This window comes from Sus scrofa, chromosome X (genome assembly GCF_054392235.1).
Source record: "Sus scrofa isolate SSC_HxYL_T2T_F1_AM1 chromosome X, Sscrofa_HxYL_maternal_Yorkshire_Landrace_v2.0, whole genome shotgun sequence".
Taxonomy (NCBI): Eukaryota; Metazoa; Chordata; class Mammalia; order Artiodactyla; family Suidae; genus Sus; species Sus scrofa.
Window position 1 is genome coordinate 21556254 of NC_139401.1, and position 18399 is coordinate 21574652.

Below are 18399 nucleotides of genomic sequence, written 5' to 3' on the forward strand. Positions count from 1 at the left end.
CACTTTGGTAAGGATTGTGACAGTATAAACAAAAGACGCCAGGGTAGGGCAGAGGGCTGGATGTAGAAGGCATGCCTCCCACTACAGGGCATTACTATAGTTCTTTTTAAATCTACAAAATCTAGAATCAAGACTGGTTAGCCAATGCGAGTATGGAATAGAGACTAACTTTAGAGCATGTGGCTGCTTATGGCTTACAAGACTTGGAGATCATTCCAATTCACTCTTATTTATTGTCCTAGGGCACTCTTTCTCAAAGTATGGTCCAATGACCATGGGGTGACTTCAAAAGACTCCCTGTTTCCAAAATGCAAATGCTTTCCCCATTTCTTACAGGAAAATGAGAATCAGTTCCATATACTTTCAGTTATATACATGTCCAAAAGCTGCTAAGTGAGTTATTATGGATTATCACAACTTTGCATTTTAAAGCCCTCGTTTAGTCCATAATCATAAGGTCTGATTGTGCACAACACATTGGCTGTGCCGAAATGTCGAACACAGAGGGGAGGAACTTCAGAACAATTTCTTTCTAGTGCTTCATTGGTCCCAGGGCTTTCACTTGCTGCTGTCTTTCTGTTTATTAACATAATTGTAGAATTATTCTTAGGGTTTATCTTTGTTAGTCATTTTGCTCATAATTGCTGCATTGCTAATACTTAGATACTTATTTTGTTCCTCTCTAATTCTTTGTTATCATTGAGTTCTTTTACTGCTGCAAAAAAGAGAAGAGATGGTACAGGCAGGTTGTGGTATGTTGCTCTGCCCCAAAAGTCTAGAAAGTATTGCCCAAAAGGAACTCTTTGGTCTCAGCAGGCTAGTACATTAATGATGCTCTGGACATTTCCCTATGTCCAGAGGTTATTTCTGAGCCTCTTTTAAAACCATTCTATCCCCATCACCCTCTTGAAATTGTCCCTGACGCCAAATCACAATGAGGTCCTCCTCTAGTAAGCTGTGACATGGGCTTTGCTCTACTGCCTAATTTGTTAGTGGGTCACAAACAGCCATAGGATATCTTGAATCACTGAGCTGCTATCTAATTCTTGAATTGTTAGCTACTTTTTGAAGTACTTTATTTTTATCTTTCCATTAAGATGTAAGTATCCTGAGTATAGGGACCAGAATGAAGAAAGTGCCCATGGTACAGAAGCTAATTACAGAAGTTCTTTACTGGGCACCTGTGGTCTGATCTGAGAGTTGAGAGGGAGCAGAAGTGGATGCCAAATCTACTGGATACCAGTCCTTAGCCTTCCTCCAGGCTCCCCAGAACCCTGTCTGTGAAGTCTGAGGTGGCATCTGCTGCAGCTACAAGCAAACAAGCTGGCAGTGGCTTTTGACGGTGGCCATGAGATGAGGGATTCCTGATCATGCAGCAAACAAGCAGGCATAGGAGTGTGGGAGGGCTCTTGGTTTTCAGACCTTGCTGCTGATCATGTCTCTTCATCTGGCTCCTGAGCTTGCTTAAATCACCATCTGGCCACCTTAAATTATAGCCAGGAGAATCCTGAGAGGTACTTGGCTGAACATCTGACCTTTCCTACCCTGGCCTGTTCCAGGATGGATTAGGACCCCATTTGGAATTCTCCTTTGTCTCTTGGTCTTAACCTGGTATGTACTGTCTCCGTGTTGCCTGGTTGTGGTTTCTGATGAGGTCTATGTTCTAAGTCCTTTGCCACAAGCCATGATTACTGATCTCTAACTGGCTAGTCATTGGCCTTTCTGATTCTTGTCCTATAGTGTTTTTATTGATTTTAATGAACAGTTCTAGCCATGACACAGGGCAAGGAAAGAATCTGAAACCCCATTTAAAAGGAAGTGCCGATCTTAGCCAGAAGGCGCTTCTCTGTCTTATGTCTAAAATATTCTAACAGTTATAACCTAGACTTTGAGTCTTATGGTTTTCGTAGTTGGGTACTATGGACTTATTCACTCAGTTGTCAAACAGTGATCTGTTTGATTAAATCATTGAACAATACATGGTGGCCCCAAAAGGAAAAAATCAAATCCAACCAGTGAGGGGCTAAATGATGGCTGGTCAGGGTATTTATTGCTTATAAGTCGACTGAATCAATCAACATGAAGAAATGTTCTCCCTCTGTGACTATAAACCATGCCCATGGAAGTCTCAAAATCTGACAGATTTGCAGACGAATTGATGAGTCAAAAACAAACCAGCTTACTATATCTCCTGCAAGAAATAAAGCTCACTCCTTGGCTTACAACAATGACTGTACTCACTGGGAATTCTGATCAATTACCTCTGCAAATTAGGTTTTCCCACTCCTGTAGAATAAGGACAAATGGGTCTCTCTAAGTAGCTTTGCATTATTAGAATTTGTCCAGGAGAGACGAATTATTAAAGCCTTCTCTTAGAAAATGAAGTAATAAAAATGTATTCTGGATACTCTGATACCTCTTTGATATTTTATCAAGTTGGTATTATTCCCTGTCACTATAACCATAGATCCAAGGCTACAGAATCAACCTTACTGCTGAATAACACTGCAAGATCCTCTCTGAACTAATTTTAAAGCAGATTCCTTTGAATCTTCAAAACCAAATTTTTCTGAAACTGGAACTGGGGTTAAATTTAGGTCAACACATATTTCATAAAGGCAAAACCCTTTAAAGTTTGCATTAAAATTTCATGTGTCTAACTGAGCAGCCTTGTTGGAAGGATGATAAGAAATGCTACCAAAAGTCCATTTCACTTCTGTGGGACTTCTCACAAGAAAGCTCTGCAGCTTCATCCCAAGTATATTGGAATATTTCATCGCAGTTTGGCAACCCAAGCGGGACTGAGCATAACGATACTTAGTCATCAGTTTGTTTCATTCTGTCATCATTAATAACACGTGTATGTGGCCATGCTTCCAGTCAGTTCCTGCTCACATCACTTTGTCCCCATCCAGTTTCCTGGGATTCACGCTATGGTCAAAGAATCCACTGTGTTTTAATCTTATTCCTTTGTTCTTTCATGTAACTGTGTTGAAAACACTAGATACTGCTCTGTTCTTTTAACTCGAAATAGTTCCTCTCTTTCACTGCACTACGAAGAAACCTTTTCGACAAAACTTACTCGCACATGTCCTAGTAAATCAGCAAAAGGGTGACACAAGTAACATTGCCACCCCGCAGGGGATTGTCTCACAGAACGCCTGCTCTTCATTGTGTTAACCGAGGACACAGTAGGGCCCCGTTGTTCTGCTTGGCTGTGCCACCTATGTGGTCAGAAGATTTCACCCTAATACTTCCAGGGAGTGTGCAATCTATCTGGAAGGTACTGTGTGAGGAAGGGGTGAAGCAGTATATTAAGTAGGTAGCAGCACTGACTTCGAGGGCAGGCACCCTCATCTCGAGAGCAGCCGTGATACTGGGTATCATGGGGCCTAAAGAAACAATGGATGGAATGCTCTTCGCACGGTATCTGGCCCATGATAATTAATTAGTGTGTGTGTGTCTCGTGTTTAGCATATAGCAGATACTCAGTAAATCTTACTTTAATAAACGAGTGGATGAATGAACAAATGAATGGATGGTCAGCCAGAAAAATATGTTTTACATTCCCAGTTTAGATTCCTCTCATCTAGGCCTAAACTTGGGCTTTAGAAATGGAATACACTGTGGGATGCTGTGGGCTGCAGTAATGTTGGATAAAGTGGATTTGCTCCCAGGGTCTCACAGGTGAAAGAGTGATGACTTGGGCCAATTCCACAAGCCCTCTGCTGACAGACATCCCGTAAGAGACTGCAGGCATCAGGTCTGCCACTGAAGAGTGGGGCTGAGCCCTTATCCCGGCACCACGTTGTTTTTGTTTTTGTTTTTTGCTCTTTAGGGCTGCACATGTGGCACATGGAAGTTCCCAGGCTAGTGGTCGAATCAGAGCTGTAGCTGCTGGCCTACCCCACAGCCACAGCAAAACAGGATCTGAGCTGCATCTGTGACCTACATCACAGCTCATGGCAATGCTAGATTCTTAACTCACCGAGTGCGGCCAGGGATTGAACCCATGTCCTCGTGGTTACAAGTTGGGTTTTTGACTGCTAAGCCATGACAGGAACTCACATTTTTTTTAACAGATCCGGTTAAAATGAAAATACAGTCACAGGCCCTGCTTGCAGCGCCTGTTGGGGTAACAGGTAGAGTTTGAGCCTGCCCTTCCCTCCTCTACCTCCAGGGTCATCACAGGGTCCTCTCGGTATGCCTTACCTCTACCTGGGTTACCACCAAACCTCCTTAGCTCCTTGCTCCTCTGATCCTCCAACTCAGAAAGGAGCTCATCACTCTTTGGTACATCTGGGTGGGGAAATAGGTATGCAATGAGGGAGGGCTCCCTGGGCGCCAAGATCAAAAGCTCCTCAAGGCCCCCAGCCAAGCGTCTTTCCCCTCTCAACTCCATCATTCCCTAATTAAAAAGGTGACCAGAAAGGGGGTGGAAGGCACATAGCCTCAATGGCCCTCTGACTGGATTTGGAATAAGATGGGCGTAAAAGCTTGGGTTTACATACCAGAAAACCTTTGCGCCAGAAATACTGGTCTAACTTGAAGGCTCTGATACTTAGTAAAGACTTCTGGAATTCCAGACTCCTTGGCGGAAGGCTTCCGTAAACAGTTTTTATAGTGGTCTTTTTGAGACAAAGAAAATAGTTTTTCACTCACCTTTTTTTCTTCCAACTACTGTTCAGCTCTGGGGACGTACTTCAGTTCACTTTTAATGTTCTGGATCTCCGATAGGTTGACCGCAGGTCCTGGGAGTTTCTTTGCTCCTGGAATTGGCTTCTTCTCCTCATCTGAAGTAGGAAGAACAGCCTGAAGGGGGGAGAAAAAGGAGAGAGTCAGTCAGCTCATTCCTAAAAGACATGGGGTCCCTCTGGGTGACGGACATGAAGCAGAAAAAATTTCAAACAAGAATAATATCAAGGTCTAGTTCTAGCAGAGTGACTCTTTCTTGTCCTGTTGTGACACCCTCAGACTTCCAAAAAGATCTCCCAAAGTTTGTAAAGGAATAAAGTTGAAAGAAGAAAACAAGTCATTTCCCCGTGACTTTAAACATAAGAGTACCGTTCAGTGTCTGATAACTAATGTAAAAGACCACTAGGTATAAGGATTTGTGTTTCCAAGAGAAGCATCTTACAAGATCAAACTGAATTTGGTATCATAATATGCCTGAAAGGCAGAGGTGTGTGGGCTATTAGTACACCGCTGGCTCTAACAATGATTTGGTCCAGGATCATTTTTTTATTTGGGGTGCAATGGCCGCCAGCCTTTGTTCCAATGACATTTCTGAGAAGCATAAACAAAGGAAACTGACATAAGCAAAACCTCTTTGAATATGGGCGAGATAGGAGGGAGGGAGCAGCAGATGAGGCCTGGCTCTCCTCTCCCGCTTTGGAAAGTATTTTAAATTTTCTGTCATTTTATGTTTCTGCATTGTTGCCACTTTAGGGCAAAACCACATCCTATACTTTTTTTAATGGCTCCTCCAATGCCTGGTACACAAACGCAAGGGCACAGGCCTGCTTGTTGATTGTTGTTTAGTTGATTAATCCCGAGCATGTACCATAGCGACCAATCTGTGCCCCTTGTACACACACCAAACAAACATATTAACAGCTCCATTGCTGTGTGAGGCTCCTAGAACGCCATCTCATTACTTCTGAAGCTTGCTGGTTAGTTCTTTCCTCCTATTTGCTAGTGGTGGCAGGCATAATCTCCAGGGCTTTGGAACAAGAGTGTTGGAGGAACATTTGATCTCTGTGGCAGCCACAAGAGCACGCCTCACTGATCAGTTTCCTGCAGGGAGGATAATTGAGTGACAGGCCAGCTGCTTGGCCCTGAAACCCGCCCATCACCATGCTGAGGTCACACTTCCCACGGCTGCCTGTGGCCAATGACTGAGTGTCACAGGATCCTAAGGCGGGTCTATCCTGGGTGAGCTAGGCCTTTGAACAGCACTGCCCCCTAAGAGGCTTCCGCCCAACCCTCTGTCCCAGGCTCCTTCACCTGCAACGTGGTCTAATGACCCTCCCATCTTGCCTGACAATTGTTTTCCCCCAGTAAATATTTCGCCTAATCCCCTCTGTGGGTTGGCTTCCTGGAGGACCCAAGCTAACACAGGCCCCGTGTGAGGCTGGCAGGGCGCCACCTGCTGGACCAACAACCAAGTAAACCAATACAGTTCTGTGAAAGGAAATTAAGAAATCACACGTTTTTGCCCCAGGTTCAAGCCCTACGCCCCTGCAGCACCAGCAGGCCATCACATGGGTATTAAAGAAGCTGCTTTGCTTTATCCCTCATCTGGCTTCTACCATGGGAAAGGGAAGAAAGTGGTCAAGCTTTCCCAACTTTGAACAATTATTTGGTAGATGTGTCCTTTACAAAAAACGTTTTTAAATTGCTTATTTGAGGGGATGAGTAGAAATAAACAATTTTGAGGTGCTCTTCTTCTACTAAAGGCTAATGGTTTTTCCAATAGTCATTTTCTTTGAATCTAGCAGAGTGCTGATGAAATAGCTAACGTGTCACCCACACGAAATGATAAAGTAATTGGATGTAGACAGTACCTGTTGTAAATATCTGGAAAATATGGCTTCCCCAGGCCAATGTACAGACCCATAGCCTCAGCTTCCTTTCATCATGCACACGTATTCATCATTTATAAATGCAAGTTTAGAAGCAATGGTTAAAACTATTAAACATCCACTTGGAGGACAAGGAATTCCAAAATGTTCTTTGTTAGGTTTTTGGGAAGAAATTTTAAACAAGGCTATAAAGTGCTTTTTTTAAAAAAATGTGTAGCATTGAAATGAAGAATGTTTCTTCACTTATACATGTTCCCATGGTTCTTACCTGGGTAGATCTTAATAAAGAAGCATGAAGGAGAAAAATATTGCCAATTCCTTCTGTTAAGTTCCGAGGTAAGTCACAGTCACTAGCTTTCTAATATCAAAATGTGCTAGATTGGCACATTATAAAACCAAAGTGTGCAGTTATGCGTCCGTGTGCAAACATTTATTGTGCGAGCATACACAGATAAAGGATGAAACTATTTAACATGAGGCACTTTCCTTGAAATTTATTAAAATCTCAGTGCACCATTTTTTATTTATCAAGGTAAGACTTGGAGCACCTGATTTGGTAAGGTCACATATAATGGAAAATTATAAGTAGATGTATTTAATAAGTAGGTATTAAGATATTGAGTCAGCAAGGGGGTTGGTGGTGGTGCATATTCTTAATTGAATCCTCTCATCTTTTAAAAAATAATTGAATCAGTTTCCATTTCTTCTATGAATTTGTTATAAGGATTATGATAAATTAAGGCATGAACAGGCAGGGTCCAGATGGCCCCATTTGGCTAAGAATGTTTGCTTTTCTTTTGTAAGTAGATAATTTGAAGTGAGAAGGGATGTGGAAGACATTCTTTGGTTTAGATCAAGAATGCTTGAGAGAAAGCTTATAGGCCTCTGTGCCATTCCCATTTCAGGAATGGCTATTGTCAAGGGGAAATGTCCCTCTTGGGGATGACAGAGTATTTGCAAAAATTCAGCAAAATGGTGAACCATTTTCCAGCTATCTCACCTTCATCTTCCTCTTTACTACCAGATGCCCTACTGGATTTTCCCCTAAACTCTCCTATGTAAGACACTACTTACTCATTGTTACGAGTGGTGCATATACTCATTATGCGCAAACACTGAAGGCTTAATAATAACAGCAAACACACCACTAGCTCTTCTAAGTTACACCGACTAACTCATTTAATCCTCACATCAATCCTCAGTCTGATACCATTATTATTTCTATTTGACAGTTGAAGAAACTGAGGCACAAGGCAGGGAAAAGGAGTAAGAAATTGCCTGTGGCCTCATGGCCAGGAAGTAGTGAGACCAGAATTAAATAGTGGTTTGCATCGTTAATGGGACCAGGTGGAGTGGGAAATCATTAACAGAAAATCCCAACACGCTATATTGTGGTGTAGTAATAATGATGGCATTTCCGTCAAAAGAGAGATTTGGGAGGCAGAATAGGGGCTCATCATTACCCTTCAAATCACTTTAGTGAAGCAGCTGCCTTTTCTTAGGCAAAAGACTGGCCCTGCTTATTGGGATGTGGTTGTAAGGCCTCTGTCTTGGGCACATGCCAAGTTCTGGCTGGGCCAAGGAGACAGAGATGGCCAAAGGCTCGTCCTGGCTTCCTGCTGGGGTACCTCTTCCTCTTCAGGTCTGTGATGGCATCAGCATTGAGATGGGGATGATGCTGGCAGTGATAGAGGTGGTCTGTTCTGCTCAGGGATGGCGTGCTATGACCTCCACTTCAGATAGTGATTATCTTAATGCAAAGCTAGCCAATGGGTCCCAAATCTAGAAAAGTAAGCAATTGCAAATTTTCAAACTGGATAGTAGAGAAATGTGGGACTGTATACGTTACTTGAATTCAGATTCCATTTTATCCGTTTCAAGTGGCAAAAGGTGGCTGGGTCCTGTAGCCAAGCCAAGCTGCCTAACTGCTCCCCTCGCAATATTGTTTCCATGAGAAACTCACTCCAAGGTCCAGTCCAGAACTTGAGTCATTAGATCCCACCCATCCCTAAGACCCCACAAGTCCTGAGAGTTCATTTCTGCTCTTAAAATAAGGGAATGCCACCCCTCACCACCCTCCCGACCCATGAGAAAAGGGTAGCTCAGTTCCAGAAACACTGCTGGGGTCTCTGGATCTCTGGGGATACCTCACTCCCTTCATCCTGCGAAGAATGTTGTTTGGCCATTTGTTTACATGGCTGGTCATAAAGTAGGTGTTCATAACCCAGGCGGTATCAATTCTTGGCCATTTTAAAATGTGTGGAACCATCAGACTGGGGAGAAGGCAAGAGTGAGAACAAAGTGCTTTCCCAACCCCTTAACTGGGACACTTGTGTGGAGGCAAGTACCAGTTGCAGAGAGGAAGCGAAGCCCACCTGTACCACAGAGGGCAGATGAGGTGCAAGCCTCCAAAAAAAAAAAAAAAAAAAAAAAAAAAAAAAACCAGTCACAACAGTCAATTTAGTGAGAAAAGAGAGTCAAGCTACGTTGCAACTGCTTGCTGTGGTTATGACAGTCATAGATCATGAAGAAGCACGGCAAGAAAAGCTAATGACAGATAAAGAGAGGTGTAGGAAGAATTCCTTTCTGCTCTCCCTTCTACCTCCCTGTGCCTTTTTCTAACAATATGCGAAATAACAGGCCTAGGAGTCCTTCATAAAAATTGGATAATTCAGTCAATCGCTGAACAGCCATTTATTGAATAGCTGCTATGAATTGAATAGGTTATGCCATGTCCATGATATCACCAACTCTTCCCTCCCAGCAACCCTCTGAGGAATGGAGGGGCCTGTATTTTAGTGACTCAAATACTTGACCAGAGTCCCAGAGGGAGAATTCATGGTCATGAGTTAACTGGGTGGCCAAGTTAGCAGCAGCAGGACTTGCAGTGAAGGGTGTTCCTGCTGTGGCGCAATGGGGTTGGTGGCATCTCTGGAGCACCAGGACACAGGTTTGATCCCCGGCCCAGCACAGTGGGTTAGAGATCAGGCATGGCCACAGCTGCCGTGTAGGCTGCAACTGTGGCTGGGATCTGATCCCTGGCCCAGGAACTCCATATGCCGCGGGGTTGCCAAAAAAGAAAAAAAAAAAGGAACTTGAAATTATGTACCATGGAAGCAGAGTAGGGCTGGGTCATTTCAGCTTATATGTTCAAAATTTGTTATTCATCAAGAGTGACTTGGCGACTGAAATTCCAGAACTTGGCGATATCACTGAAATACTCCATCTCCTCCTTTCAGAAATTATCTTTCTATTTTTGGAGGCTGGAACCACTAACTTGGGACCACATCAAGAATTATTTATGAGAAATAACAGATTAGATGCAGAACAACCAAAGTTTTATTAGGAAATTTTGAAATGGTGATAAGTGTTCTTTTGGAACAAATACCTACCTAAAAGGTCATCTACAAGAGTTTTTAAAAAAAAGTTTTTCACCTTTAAAAAAATGATACACTTTGCAATGCCCTGTGACTTTATTTAATACTCTAAGACCTTACCTTTTTTTTTTTCCAGAATCAGACCTTCCAGGTTTCATTAGAAAAGTCACAATTGAGGAAGAAATATATAATATATTAATTTTAGCCCCTGTTTTAGAAGACTGGGTATTTGAATTCGGAGGAAAGGTAAATAATTAGTGGGAGGGGGAAAATGCAGAAATCGATAGACTCCCTTGGAAGTTCCTCTTTCCAAAGGATATAGCCAGAGATTGGGGGTTTTTATTTGAATCCACAAGTCATTTAATGTGCTTCTTACCTGCACTCCCTCGGGGATTCATCACTCACCAGAAGTTGTACTACACACATCCTGCTCGATTCAGTAAAAGCTCCGGAGTGAAAATGTAGCGAGTTAGTGACATTTGTGGACCTAGAGCATGTGAGAGGGTCCCCCCCTCCTTTACACACACACACACACACACACACACACAATCAATCAATAAACCAGATACTAAACTCGGCATCTTCAACTAACTGTGCCAGGCACTTAGATTTAGCTGAAGAGCAGTGAGGGGCAGTGTGTTTTGTGGCTGATTGAGCAGTACAGTCAAAGAAATGTCTGTAATACGCAATGACTCCTTGACCCACGTCCTCTTGTGCCCTCCTGGTCCCTGAAAGCTGGCCTTCGCCTTGCCTCTGCCCCCCTCTAATCAGGATGGAGAGGAGAAAGACAGGCAGCTCAGTTTTCCTCACCTCCTCTGTTTCTGGGGTACATTCTTTTTTTCTGGGGGGTTGCCCAGCTCCTGGCCGAAAGGCTCCCATCGGAATATTGATATTTGCCTAAAAGAAAAAACAGGGAAGCTTTAACTAAAGAAGAGTAAGAAACTGCAATGACACTCTGAGATGGGAGTCATTGTGAGGCAAAACAAATCTGAAAAGTACATCTTTAAGGCTTTTTACCTCAAAATTGCTGTACTGACAGTACAAAAATATGCAAAGGAAAATTGGACTTCCATTTATTCCACATTTCTGGTACTCATCCTGAAGTCTGTGCAGTGATTTCACAATATGCTATTGGCTGGAAGAATTTGAAGACAGTGTGTTCTGGCTGTTGCCCTCCTGTGGTACTTAATATTTTCTGCTTTCCACGATGAGGAAGGAACATATAATGACAGGAAAGGAGGAAACCATCCCACACCTTAGCCCTCCTTCAGCGTCCTTTGGATTTACCACAGGAGGAGGGAAGTCACACCGCCTGAACCCCTGAACCGCCACTTCCTTTTCATAATGCCCTATGGCTGTTCCAGCACTTCCTTCCGTCTCTCACCAACACTCTTTTACCTTCTCCCCAATACACCACTGTGTAAGTCAGTGTGTCAGGAGGGTGCTGGAAAGTCAAGTTTATGGGTATCACAGTTCATAGATTGTTGTCCTTTATTAAGATGATATACTAATCTCCATCTACCCATAGTAAGCATAAAATACCTTCTAGAAAATATGAAAGATGCTAAACATTAAACGATGTAAGTAAAATACTGACACGGTAATTCCGCCTGGGGAAAGAAAACATGTGAATTCGAATTTTACCCATATTTCACCTTTTATCAAAATGCAAGACTGTTTAACACAGACCAAAAACATCTTCACCCAGGAGGATCAGTCACATAAAACAAGCATTAAGACTTTTTTTTAAAAGGCAAAACGTAATTCTTTTCCACTTGAGATAAAGTATTGCCTTATGAGTAATTGGATACGTGGGCTTGAAAAGTTGCAGTTGCACTTAGATGTTATGAATGAAAATGATGCCTAAGCAAAGGGAGCAAAATATTTTGTTACCTTATTTATGACTCAGTTTGGTACCACAATATGACAATTTTGGTACCACACCAAACAAAGTTATTAGCAAGTGCGGTGTTTGGAACTGCCTGATATGAGCTCTGTTGCCAAGGAAATGTTTAATTCAGGACATAGGAAGTATCCAGTGTCCGTGTTCACACAACCTGGCAGATCTATGTTCTGCTCTGGAGAACGGGAATTGACGTTTTCCACATAGGGGCTTTAAAACTTTTTTCCCCACTAGAATAATGCTGATCCCACAGAAAGGACGCAGATTCAAAGTGTTTGTGGCTTTGATATCAAGCCGCAAAGAGTATCAAGACAGGTTTATCACCATTCCTGGGGCCAAGAAGTATTTAGGGTCAGTATATATTGTATATGCTAAAATATAAGGGCAGCATAATTTTAGAGGGAAGCATTTTGGGAAAACTAACACTGAGCCTCCTATGTTATTCCTCTGCTTAATGGAAATAACAGATGGCCTAGAGTGGAAGGAGGAGGGGGCATAAGACAAGGGGGGAAATGTGTCTTATATGGTGGCAAATATGGTAGCATACTTCATGAATTCCAACATGCACCTCTTTTAATATCTCTGAAACCAGAATATGTCTTACAACCAGTGTTATCTTAAAATTTTAATAGGCACATTTATTTTATTTCTTAGGACATAAAATACTGGTATTTTACAATTGACAGTGTCTTAGATTGGATGAAAAATCATTAGGGTCCTGAAATAAGGTCAAAACAATGTAAATAAGACTCACCAAAGATAATGTATATTGAACCAATAGCTCTTTTCATTACCATACGTTGGATGAGAGGGGAAAAGTTGATATAGGAACTATTTGGAAGAAAGTTAATTGGCTAAAAGTTTAATTAGATCACCACTACCCTGATTCATTTATTAAGTATCTACAAGGGGCGTCTTACAAATGGGAAGTTCAGGCTAACATATTGTTTCTGAAAGACTTGATTGCTAAACTAACCCATTTACTGAAGTGTGTATGCTCTATGGTAGGTTGTAGTTTTCAGTAAAGGAAGAGGGAAAGGTCATCCAGGATAATAATGTATTCAATAAAGCACCTGCTATGGAAATACTACCTTTTCTTGTTCAGAGATTGATTTTAGCAATGCCTGTAGCCTTTCCATCATACATGGGTGACTTATGGTAGCAAATAAGAGCCCAGTGCTAGGAGATGCCACAGATTCTCTGTACTTGAAAAAGTGACGACTGCTCTGGGTCTCATCTTCCACATTTTTAAAATATGAATGTTGTGCTTCATTAATGGTTTCCAAACCTCTTGTGCATGAAGTGCTTCCTTTAAGAAAAGTATTGTGAGAGTATCTAGTATGCAAACTAGGTGAAGGTGGAGCTGCTCTGGCTGAGGTGGTAGGGAGCCCAGACCCCGTGTGCTTCCCCAAGCCCTGGGCCATAAGCAGTGCCTTGGGACTTGGGGGCCTAATCTCACCATCATTGAAGGAGATTATCCCTAAGTGGATGAGTATTGATGTGCATTTAACGTGTTTTCTCTGTTCATTCTTAAGATGACTGTCATTTGCTTTAAACCACTTTAGCATAGACAGTGTGATATTTTATAAGCACAGGTTGGTTTAAACTGCAACTCTAGGGAGCTCTATTGCTCTAGTTGGGAGTTCAACCTCCTGGGGTGCTTAGATGGTCAGATATCCCTAAGACCACATTCCTCAGATTGCTACACCAAGTGTTTTCTGTTAGCCTTATCTCCACCAACACCTGAGGCTTTAATGTTTGAAGAAATGTCAAAAACAACTGAAATAATGGAATGAGCATTAGAAATCATTTTTGTTGGGAGTTCCCGTAGTGGCTCAGTGGTTAACAAATCCAACTAGGAACCATGAGGTTGCGGGTTCAATCCCTGGCCTTGCTCAGCGGGTTAAGGATCCGGCGTTGCTGTGAGCTGTGATGTAGGTTGCAGATGTGGCTCGGATTCCACGTGGCTGTGGCTCTGGGTAGGCCGGTGGCTACAGCTCTGATTCGACCCCCTAGCCTGGGAACCTCCATATGCCGTGGGAGCAGCCCAAGAAATGGCAAAAAAAAGACAACAACAAAAAAAGAAACAAAAAGAAATCATTTTTGTTGACGAAGTTGGAGGAAGTTAAGACATGTAGAGCAGTTAAAATATTTTAGAGACAATTCCCACCCTGCTGAACTGAGTATAAGAATCTGATGCCTATAGCTTGCATCTTTAGAAACAGAGCTCAGAGGAATGATCCCAGAATGGGCCTGTCTCCAGCCATTGATAAAGAGGATTTCGAGCTGGCCGTTGCCAAGTAGAGATAACAGAACCCCCACCTGCCTCACAGGACCCTTTTATGCACAGTGGCAGTTACTGAGGGCAATTAAAGGAACAAGCACTGAGGCTTCATTGACCTCACAGACAAACCGTATCAATGGTTTCTGCTTGTTTGCTAACAAATGTGTGTTTAACAAAGTGGCAGAGTTGGGGTGGGACTAGCTTTCATCTTATCCTGGTGACAAGGTTGTGGGACAGTTACTGCTCCTCCCCCTTCAATCCAGCGCAAACTGCCTTATCCACCCCCAAACCCCAAGATTCAGCCTAGGTTGTCACAATACCATCATCCTCACAACAAACTTCTGAGATTCAGACTATTATATCATCTTCATTTCACTGATAAAGAAATTGACTCTGAACGACATGATGATTTACGCAAGGTCACAAAAGAGTTCAAGGATTCCAACTCGAAGCTGCCTGACCTTAGAGACAGACTTTTTCACTCTATGAAATCCCTCTCCAAAGGGCTCTTTTTGCTTGACCACAGTTGGCTCTAACCACTCTAACATTCTCTAAACTAGCTCTTAAATTGCACACTTACACCTTGAAAATGGCCTTGGAAAGGGGGCACGCAAAATGGATAATTCTAGGATAGGTGTCAAAGAAAAGCCACATTGAAAAACGAGCCATTAACTCACTGGCTTGATGCTTTTTCATCTTTAAGGCATCACTCAAGAAACCAGGAACCTAAATGGGTTTTCTGACAGCAAATATTGACAGGCTCCAAAGTAGCCTATGAACATGTCAGGTATCCAGTCATTAATGTATGCCTTGAGGGAGTTTTGGGGGAGTGCTTTGTAAATGATGAGACATTTCATTAATATAATTGTAGGGTGATAATATTTAAGTGACAAACTATAGACTAAATTATAGCCCTAAGAAAAATTCCCTATAACTTGAAGTTGATAGAAATGTTTAGACCTATAGCTCTCTGTTTTTATTCCATCAGCCAGAGAGTTGATGTTATAGTCTTATCTCTTTTACTGACTTGCTCTGTTTGAACACAAACAAAATACCTTCTCCATGACTCGATCTTTTCCATATGCAAACTGAGCATGGTATTTGCTGCTCAAAATGGGTTTGGAATATAAGCTACTTTTTCAGGAAAAAATAAACAGACACAGAAGTCAATGACCTGGAGTTGATAAAAGGTTGGACTTCCTTCTCTGTATAGATTCTGTATGAAAGTAAAGGAAGTAAGCTTCTTTTCCCTTTTGTAACATATTCCCTTGCATCTTTTCCCTCCTTGAGATTTATTTATCTTCTATATTTTAAATTATGCCTCGACGCAGCATCACTTTCCCGAGTTATACATAATTTGTTACATCCTCGAAGCTGGGAATGGAAAAAATCTACAAGATCATCTTTTGCCAGAACAGGATACAGTTCCCTGATAATAGACCTATCTGATGTGAAATGAATACTACACTTGATCTCACCAGGTGAAGAAAAGCAGAAAGAATTCCCTGTAAGTTAATTCCACTACTCCCTTAATTATTTGTATTGTTCTCCTGCTTGGCTCCAGGCTTTGAGAATTCTGGAAACAATACTCCCTCCACAGCCGCTCCTGTGTGACTTACAATGCGATGACATCTTTCTCCAGTGGGATGGATTCTGATAGCTGCCAGCCACTGAGTACTGACAATCCCAGTCCACTTTGCTTTCCAGAGCCATTCTTCTCTCATCTCCCCCTACCTTTCTGTCCCCATTCCATCTCTGAGGCTTTTGGAGTTTCCTCCCATTGCATATTTGTTTCAGATGACTCCCCATTGGGTCTATCTTTAGTCTTCAAGACTAAAGCTGCTCCTGCCAGAATCGCTAGCTACCCCTATGCCTTTCTCCCAGCTGTGTGCAGGGGAACCCCTATAGGGTTGCATTTTGCCGTATTTCTTTCGATGCTTTCCTATTCTAACAGTCCTAGTCCTTCTCTGAAAGGAGCAGGATTATGGCATTTTGAGATTTCTAACATATTTACAGACGGCTTTCAGAAAGAAGTGTGTGTGTTTTCCCAATAGCTAATTAAAAAATAAAATTTCTTATTTGATATATTAGCCTTAATTAGAAGACAGGCACACAGGCAGGCGCCAACTAAAATACATCCAACATATTTTAAAATAAAATTCTATATCATTTGAATGCATAACTTCTTTGCCTTTAGGGACTCTTGAAACGTGAAATGGATTCAGAACACAGAAAACTTTCCCACTCAACACAATTTTGAGAAACTCCCACTCAGCCACTGTTCTTCACCCATGATGTTTCATACTGAAAGGTTTTTTTTTTTTCCTCCTCTGTTCTCAACACTTTTTGTTCTTTTCAATAATTTCCTGAATGACTCAACTGTAGTCTTGTCATCCAGGGGAGAGCAAATTTCAAGAATGTACTGTACAGCTATTAAGATAATGTGTACACTTGGTTGGTGGCAGGTTATATTTCTGAAGTACTTGTGAATGTCAGACTCAAAAAAATGACATATTTTAGTCAGTATATGACTGCTTGCCTCATGTCACCAATATGGAGCCCTGGGCAGAGAAGCAAAGATCACCAGCTAGAGGTAGCAATGAAACCACTCTGGAGTCAGACTGCTACATTTCAAGTTCTGGCTGCACTTCAAAGAAACCAGCATTGGAAATCATAAACAATGTATTACAGTGGTTTGCCTAAGAAACAAAAAGTCAATCCAAGGTCAAAGAAAAAACAGAAGGCAAATGAAAGTTCATTTTTTTTTTAATCTCTTAAATTTAAAGAAAAGAGTAAAGGAAGGTATGGATCAGTGGATCACCATTTTTAATAAATGTATTTGATTAACTGAGCAACTCTGGGTGGTGATAGTCGAATCCTTTGTATATACCTGAAATTGTCATATACCTGAAATCTTTTTTAAACTGGAAATCCTACTTGGGATTAGAGTCGCTAACACCTCTCTGTAAATATTTTTGTCAGCCTGTCCTCTTCATCCACGGAGCCCCTGTGCCCCGGGCATTGGAGACTGGAAGAGCAATGCTAACGGGTGGGGAGGGGAAAGAAGCATTAAAACTCAGGGCATCAAGATATTCTGTTCTACATGTGGATTGGGTAACAATGGAAACTTCCCATAGTAAGAAACCACACACTAATGATTCAAGGCTCGGGTAATCGTTCCTCTAAAATGTATGATGAAGGAGTTAGGTTTAGTTTCCCAGGCAGCTCGGTTAAGTCAGCTAATCAAGAGAGGTGGGATTCAGTGGCCATGATCGTTTATATTTCAAGACTGTTTGTCACTGAGTCACTTCACTTTGTCCTTTTCACTCTTAACCAACTTACATTTAAGATGACTTTAACCAGCATAAGCTATCAGCTTCTTCACTGAAATGCTGACATGCTTTCTGAATGGCAGTTCAGGGCTTTCGAAGGGAGGACCCAGCATCCATAAAATGATATTTGTCTCTCCAGTAGCCTTGTTACTTATGATTACCCTTTAGATGATCTGAACCCACTGTTCCATCCTCATTCTCCATGCTGGCATGGAGATGATAAGTCATGAGACTAGCCAGTGTTGCAGAGTGGTTCCAAACATGGGCTTTCAGATCAGGCAGCTTGGGTTGAGTTCCTGACTTTCCTTCTCACATGCTGTGTGATCCTCAGTGAATTCTTTTGCTTTCCAAACCTTTCATAATAATCCATGGAAACCCCATTGCGCTATGCCAAGTACATAGTAAACTCTGAAAAAAAACTGTGACTATCATTATTGTCCTAATAAGCCTTAGAAGTTATTCTCAAGTTCATAGACAATTAGAAGCTGTACAGAAGCTTAAAGGTCATTTAATGGAATACCCCCTCCTTTGTAGCTCATGAGGAGCAGGGGGGTGAAGTCACAGAGCAGAACTAAGACTAGGGGACAGGACTCTCCATTCAACCATGAAACTCAAATCTCATGGAAGAGGACAAATAATACTTAGCTTGCTTTGATCAGTGGTGGAGAGAAAGGGACCAGTGACAACTCAGAGAACAATGGCTCTGGGTGGGCCAAGGCCCTGGGAAGGTCTCTGATAGTTTCCAAAGGGGGTGTGTTCAGGAGGAAAGGGAAGGATAGGCAGGTGCTGCCAGTGGCCAGTGTCACTTGGTCTGATTAGAGAGACTTACTGAGCAGATCGCTGATGGGATTAGATTTCCTAGCAGCTCTAGCTTTCCCCACCTGTCATGTCAAATTCTTTCATTTAAAGGGATCAGACC

At 42.1% G+C, this 18399-nt stretch overlaps 1 protein-coding gene across 2 annotated transcripts in view; it reads right to left on the bottom strand.

Moving 5' to 3' along the window:
• Window positions 1–18399, bottom strand: part of SMPX (small muscle protein X-linked) — a 49717-nt gene that overhangs the window by 23319 nt on the left and 7999 nt on the right. The window contains exons 3-4 of one of the 2 annotated variants that reach the window (XR_014834599.1): window positions 10772–10858; window positions 1634–4812 (exon numbers count right to left, since the gene is read on the bottom strand). Coding sequence is in view for 1 of the 2 variants with exons in the window: in NM_001078687.2 (NP_001072155.1) it covers window positions 4678–4812; window positions 10772–10858 (222 nt within the window). In the remaining variant the exon portion in view is untranslated. 2 annotated transcript variants of the gene reach the window in all.